This window comes from Pecten maximus, chromosome 16, assembly GCF_902652985.1.
Source record: "Pecten maximus chromosome 16, xPecMax1.1, whole genome shotgun sequence".
Classification (NCBI taxonomy): Eukaryota; Metazoa; Mollusca; class Bivalvia; order Pectinida; family Pectinidae; genus Pecten; species Pecten maximus.
The window spans coordinates 16,080,341-16,087,998 of record NC_047030.1 but is presented as its reverse complement, the minus strand read 5'-3'; the positions used below and the strand labels follow the sequence as shown (position 1 = coordinate 16,087,998).

General features: G+C 35.0%; 1 protein-coding gene across 1 annotated transcript; it reads left to right on the top strand.

Annotated features, from left to right (window-relative positions):
• Positions 1–935: 935 nt before the first annotated feature.
• Positions 936–4,978, top strand: LOC117314595. The gene is made up of 5 exons (XM_033868661.1): positions 936–1,091; positions 1,200–1,580; positions 2,391–2,583; positions 2,771–2,905; positions 3,162–4,978. Exons 1-5 carry the CDS (start codon positions 936–938, stop codon positions 3,983–3,985), a joined length of 1,689 nt encoding a protein of 562 aa, XP_033724552.1. The 3' UTR covers positions 3,986–4,978.
• The last annotated feature ends 2,680 nt before the right edge of the window (positions 4,979–7,658 follow it).

Here is a 7,658-nt window from a genome sequence, read left to right as displayed (position 1 = left end):
GAGCCCGATTACTGCTATTTTTGGTCCAGTAATAATAAAAATACCTATAATATAGGACAGGGACGTAGTTGACTTTCAGGTCTCTAGCCAATGGGCAGAAATATTGGACGGTCGTCGGAGATTTCAGTGTACTGTTACCCGGTCCGATATTTCTACCAATGTCCGATTGGCAGGGGACTTAATGGGCTCCAAGTGTAAGTTTCTACCTGTACAGTACAGTCCCTTCTTGTTTTATGTTTTCTTCTTATTTTATGTTTTCTTCTTATTTTATGTTTTCAGTGATATATCTGCTGAAGAATCAGACAGGAAAGGCATGTCATGTGCAGTGGATACTGCATGGCAGAGAAGAGGATTTGATAGCCTTACTGGTAATTATATATTAGTACAGTAGTGATTAGTTCACCTGAGCTGAAAGCTCAAGTGAGCTATAGGCATCCGGTTTCGTCTGTCGTCCGTCTGTAAACTTTTGTTTTAAACGACTTAATAAAAGAGTACTTTGGAAGACAATTTTTGCTCGTTTAAAGACATTTTACATGTTATTTTACAAAAAGTGTGTTACAAGATAAATTAAATACATGGTAAGTGTATAAAAATATAAGCCGTATTTGATCTCAGGACGGAAAGCGTAAAAATTATAACCATGTATGTACTATATATTTGCATATAGAAAAAAAATTTAATAGTGTTTTATTTGTGAAAAATATGGCTGATGCATTACAACTTATCAGTGAATAATACCAATATCATAATGATTGTACTTTTACCTTTCAGCACACACCTTTTTTATGAGTAAGGCGAAGTATGGGAAAAAGGTGGTGAAGACAGTAGTCAGTTACAGGACATGCGGAGTATGTAATTGGTGGAGGCGAAAAAGACCTGGGAGACCAGTCAGGAAACACAGATGTGTGAACAATCATAGAGGAAGTGCTAGGAGTATGGAGTGTGTAAACGGAGTTCAAGGTATTAAGGAACTTATTCAAGAAGGAACCCCGGTTGATGTACTTGAAGGTGATGGAGACAATACATTAATGTCTCGTCTTCGTACTGACTTACATATTAATGTTAAGAAGCGTTATGACAAAAATCACATAGTCAAGAACATTGGGAAAAGTTTGTATGCAATGCAGAAACAGAGGAAAAAGCTTAGCAAAAGTGTGATTGTTCACATACAAAAATGTTTGAAATATGCCTTTGCTAAGAATCAAGGCAACAAAGAGGAGTTGAAAGAAAACCTTCAGGCATTAATTCCACACCAGTTTGGAGACCATAAATTGTGCAAGGCACGTTTTTGTGGATACAAGAGGAACCCCAGTGAAAAATATCAACACCGCAGTCTGCCTTATAAAAGTCATTTGAAAGATCCTCAGTTACGACAAGATTTAGGGAAACTTTTTGAGACAGTTATTTCAAATGCTGAGCAGTATGCAGATTTAGGTTCCTCACAGCAGTGTGAACATGCTAATAGGCAGGTTACTCTCCGGGCTCCCAAATCATTACATTATGGAGATTCCGAGTCGCTCGACTATCGAGTCCATGCCACTGCAGCATTTATTAATGAAGGACGCAACTACATTTCTCAGGTCACTTGATAATCCTCTTCAACCAATGTGAGCACTATTTCTTGATAATATTCATCCATGGCTGTGTTGAAACATTTTATTTTCACTGTCATTGATCAAATTTTAAAATTGACACTCTCCAGTGTCAATGGTTTATATCTGGTGACTTTTAATGAAAGGTAAAACAAAATCAACCTAACCAAATCAACAAATAGTGCTCAGAAAAATGTTAATAGTGTTCCATTGTTCTTTACAATGCAGTGCAGGGTTTGCATTGATTGTTTCAAAATTGGTCTTCAATTTAGAATAAATTAGTTCCTCATAATGATTGGAATGAACTTTTAAAAGGCAATGGTGATGATTCAAAAGCAAACCCTGTTACAGTCATATAAGTTTTATTTCATAACACTGTTCAATTCAAGATTTGAAAGTGTTACTTCTGTTTTGTTGTTTTTTGTTTGCCTTTTTTTCACAAATTTGTTTTTCTTCTATTTCAGTCTGCATTTGTTCTTTTCCAGTTCAAACTACATTTAACAATTGGTTATGCGGTGATTATGTAAGTCGACTTTTGAACTAAAGATACATATATGTATGATAAAATTTGGAAATCAAGATTTCAAGATTAACTTTTTAAATGATCAATTGACAATTTACCTCAAAGATTCTTTATTACTGGTAGCCAAATATATCTTTTTCTGTTTTGTTAACAAAATGCTTTGAAAAAGTAATTCTATTACAAAGAAAGAAAGAGTTTGCATAATTTCTTATAATTTTCTCAACCTTTGTTTTATGTACTTGTTGTTGATCATTGAGTGATAATATACATTTCAGGCCAATGAAAAAGCTGGTTTATCTCCGGGACACCACACTGTGAAATATGCTGAAAGGACTCTGAAGCAGAGAAGGAAGTCGCAGGCCAGAACACAACTTCCTTCCACAAAACGTCGACGACTGATTTTGAAGCAAGAGAGGGCCATTACTCAAGGTGCACAGGACACACTTGAGGGAGATTCTTATGAGTCGGGTAAGAGATCAAAATTGATCACATATTATTTTGACAAGTCCAGTTCAAAATGCACTTTGTGAAAATGGTGATAAGGTCTGTCTGATTGACGTCATACAGAGAACTGTCTCTACACATTGATACCCCTGAGGAACTGATATGCTACTTTTTATGCTTGTAAAATATATATTGTATTTCAATTTTGCAGGTATTGGGCTCAATACAGACCCAGATATTGAAACATTGCCAGACGCAGTAGCACCTGGGAATTTTTCACCAATAGTACTACCATCCCCTGACAGTGCAACAATGGTTACCTTTGATTTGGAGACAACAGATCTTAGTGAGTATTATTTGCAATTAATTGAAAATCTGCACAAATACAATTATTGATTTTCTTCGTTTCACATACAGTCAGGTTCCCATGCACTTGTCCATTGGTAAAAAAAATAATTAGTATATCAAGTACTTCATAAATATGTTGTCTAAAATTTATTTTAGCAAGTCTATATTGTCATGAAGATAACTGTTGTAAAGTTTTGGAAGCAGCATTCAATAAAGTTTTGTGTGGTATATGAATAAATTTCTCTTTTTCCCAGTTCGAGGAAGACGGATGCCACATATAACACAGATTGCAGCTGTGGAGCTTAGCAGTGGTAACACCTTCAATAGTTATGTTTCTCCAAAATCACCCCAAACAAACGCTGCAAAAGAAATCACCAGAATCATAGCACACGGGGATGGCAGCATGTCTGTTGACGGCAAGGTGGTGAAGCCTGATAGTATACATACAGCTGCATCAAGATTCCTACACTGGATGGGGAAGTTCCATGATGTTTTTCTTATTGCGCATAACGGTCGGCGATTCGACTTTCCTGTGCTGTTGACTACATTGAAAAACATACATAAAGAACGAGAATTATGTGATATCGTCACAGGCTGTCTAGACAGTATCCATCTTTTCAAAAAAGCATATCCAGGACAGGATTCATACAAACAGGAAGACCTTTTCCGTTCTGTGTTGCAGGGAACCTATGAAGCACACAATGCTATTGCGGATGTGCAGGCCTTAGGAAAACTTGTTAGTAGCACAAACCTTTCCAGAAGTGATTTACTATCTTTCAGCTTTTCACCCCATTCAGTGCTGTGCCAACTTGATTATAACACTGAAAAGGCTAAAAACTACAGCTCCTTGGCATCACTGGTTGATAGGAAAATCCTATCAAAGTGTATGGCGGAAAAAATTGCGGGATCAGGGCTGACACTTTACCATCTTCAGGCAATAATGAGACGTGATGGCGAAGATGGACTAAGGAACACTTTTCTATTAAAAAATAATGAAGGACAGAACAGGGTGAAATGTACAAAGAAAGCTCTTGACAAAACAATCACTAATCTGGTGAATGCACGTCTTGAGGCTTGAATGATTTTCTTCACTTTTGCTACATTCCCCGTCTTATTTTAAGCGGGTAGGGGTAAGTTATAACCAATAGAAGGAAAAATAAACGGTAAAATTCTTTTTTTTGGGGGGTTTAAAATGAGAACTATGCATATAGCAATAAACAGAATAAGACAATAAGAGACCCCTTAAATCTGAATTATTTTCATATGAAATTTTTACACTTTGTTGCCGCACTATTTTGGCCAAATAATCAAATTTTTGCCATGTTTTTTCCTTACAAATATACACACATTCTTTATTTTTGTGTATTTTTCATAAATATCAATCTGCTTTAATAATTCCATGTAATAAATTCTATTATAGATTTATTATTTTAGGGAAATATTGAAAAATGGACTTTTGCCGTACTTTTTATTTGAAGGGGGTAGGGGTAGGTTATAACCTATAGAAGGAAAAATAAACGGTAAAATTCTTTTTTTTTTGGTTTAAAATGAGAACTATGCTTATTGCAATAAACAGAATAAGACAATAAGAGACCCCTTCAATCTGAATTATTTTCATATGAAATTTTTACACGTTGTTGCCGCACTATTTTGGCCAAATAATCAAATTTTTGCCATGTTTTTTCCTTACAAATATACACACATTCTTTATTTTTGTGTATTTTTCATAAATATCAATCTGTTTAATAATTCCATGCAATAAATTCTATTATAGATTTATTATTTTAGGGAAATATTGAAAAATGGACTTTTGCCGTACTTTTTATTTGAAGGGGTAGGGGTAGGTTATAACCTATAGAAGGAAAAATAAACGGTAAAATTCTTTTTTTTTTTTGTTTAAAATGAGTACTATGCTTGTAGCAAAAAATCTAATAAGACAAATATGAGTGCCCCTCATATTTTACAGATTTATAAACTGTTCAAAAATAAATAGTAAATGCTCGAAAATTGATTTTGGAGCAGTAGTAATATGAAAAATGTAAAATTTAACAATAAAACTTGCTTTGATATACATAAGTTTTATTATTTGTCTCTTCCATGATGTTAAGCATATTTTAACATTAATTAGTGATCAAGTTAGCAAAAATAAGAAGAAATATTACCAGAATTCTTGAAAAACATTTACTGTGTTTGAGCTGAAGTGGGTTCACATGTTCATAGTAACATAATTTGAGAACTGCTCGGTAAAAAGTCTTCAAAATTTCTGTACTAATGCCCCAATGTATACTAGTAATTGCAGCAATGAAGTTGTGCTTGTCCATGACTTTGCTCATTACCCATGAAATACCTTAACACAAACATACCAAACCAAATCTATCTGAGTTACCAATGAATATAACTAGATGATTGAGACCACGGTCCATCAATCTAATTCACAATTTGCAGACCTCTGATTTATGTAACGATTGTTTGGTATTAGTACCAGGAAGATGCGAATTTCGTCACAACACATTAAAGGTCGATAATTTGTGATCGAAATTTCATGTCTTAAAAAACTGTGCTGTTTTAGCTAAGCTTAAGTTAAATTTGGTCCATCAATTTGAATCTCAATTTTCTGACATGGGCCTTGCGAATTTCATAACAACATTTTAAAGTCATCTGAGCCAGTAACATTTTCCAATCCGTAGTCATTTTTAGATCGTCGATCATAGATCGTATTGTGATGGTTTTGTCCATAACTTGTATCACCAAGATGACAAGTCAATGTTGGTCCATCAATTTGGATCACAATTTCCGACCTGGGACATTGTGAATTTCATCAGACACCGTTTGTGGTAATATCAGGTACGATATCCACATAGTCATTGTTGCATGCTGGCAAAGTAAGCAATCGTTCGCCGCTGTGAGGAAGGCTTTGGGTTCTGTCTCCTAGCCGAGACATACCAGAGTCTTTAAAAATGGTAGTTGCTGCTCCTGCTTAGCGCTCAGCATATCAGGAGTGGGACGACTGGTTCGCCCGTCGTCGGTATGTGACCGGGTGGGGTGTGCTGCTGGGTGTCTTTGGCAGTATGCTTCAGTGAGATAGCACTATAAATCGGCAAAAGTTCCGGCATATCGCAAGAAGACTTAACATGAACATACTGCAGCCTCCCAAAACACACATACACACTCGCCACACGCATGCATGTCGCACGCACGGGAGGCCGTCCTTAAATGACCTTAGCTGTTAATAGGACGTTAAACAAAATAAACCAAACCAAACCAAACCATGCACAATCAAAAGGAAAATCAAACATTTCATTGATAAGGACAAAATAGCTCGTCAGTTGAATTAAGGGCTAGTTATAATCCTACTTCAAGAGCCTTGTAGCACAAGTATAGGTGACCTCGGCTACCATTTCAATCCGATGCGTTATACTTTTTTTCTAAACTCACCCCCTTCCTTGCCGCTTTCTTTCTCTCCATCCTCTTCCTCCGTCTTTCCCTCTTCCTCGCCACCTCCTTCCTTTTCCTTTCCCGCTCCACCTTTCTTTCTGCCTTCTTCTCCTCTGTCTATATGTATATATACAAACGCATATGTGTGTTGATCAGGACCAACCATAGGATGCTTAACCCCTGAACTCCCAGGAATTTTTTGGAAGGCTAATGAAAAATCGCAGTTTTTTTTTTCAATGTAAATTTTCTCCCTTTTCCATCAATGTTTTTGGTAAGCAACCCATATATGTTTGGAAACTTGAAAACATGACCTGTTATATTTTTCTACAAATTTTGTTCTATGTGCAACGATGAAGTTACCATGGCAACTGAAATTTGAACATTTTCTAATAAAATTACATTTCAGCTGTTATAAAGGATTCAAAGCAATGGCAATATATTAATATGACCATTTTAGCATTGATTTTAGTCTTATTAATAGAAGAAGTATACTTTTTAACTATAAAAATGTTTGCTACATTTTGTTGTTTGTTGCCATGAAAACGAGGACTTCAAAGAAACTAACACATTTTGTAGATTTCACTATTTCATTTAATTACATAGCTTTTTGATGGATTTTAAAAGGTTTCTAGCAAATGTAGTGTCAATTTATGTATGCTTGCATGAAAATAGATGTCATTTTAAATTAGTGCAAATAATATATGCATATACATAGTTATATCTATCCATGGGAACCAAATGTCATTAAAAAAATTAAGAACGGACACCATTTTCTAAATTCTAATCAGAGTTAAAATTAATGCAGATATTTTTTTCTTCCGCAGATATAAGAACAAACAATGTTTTGTTCATACTTTGCTAAATATATAATTTTAGGGTAATGATTAACAGCTGTTGTCATGGATACCATCTCAGTTATATTACTGATGAATCTGATTTCAACAAGTGTTTTATCCTTTTCGAATGATACAGACATGTATTTCGTCAACAACTTGTTTCCATACAGGCTACACTCACCACACGCATGCATGACCTTAGCTGTTAATAGGACGTTAAACAAAATAAACCAAACCATACAGGCTGTATGTATAAGTATGAAGAGTACCATTTCACTAGTTCTTGACAATGTAGAGAAACTACAAAAATGATTAATTTTGTTCATGTCATGGTGTTTTTCTGCTGTAGTAAGCTGTCAATATGTCCATATGTCGTCTTCAAATCTTGTTTCTGGTAATGCGAGTTGTTTTCAAATACAACATCGCAAAGTTACAAAAACATGGGACTGATAAAGAATGGATAATTTTCTGTTTATTTTA

Excerpts from the sequence above, each read along its gene's own strand:
- LOC117314595 (XM_033868661.1), top strand. The coding sequence starts at position 936 with ATGGAGTGTGTAAACGGAGTTCAAGGTATTAAGGAACTTATTCAAGAA. Across the intron at positions 1,581-2,390 it reads GACGCAACTACATTTCTCAG|GCCAATGAAAAAGCTGGTTT; the intron begins GTCACTTGATAA and ends TATACATTTCAG. Across the intron at positions 2,906-3,161 it reads TTTGGAGACAACAGATCTTA|TTCGAGGAAGACGGATGCCA; the intron begins GTGAGTATTATT and ends TCTTTTTCCCAG.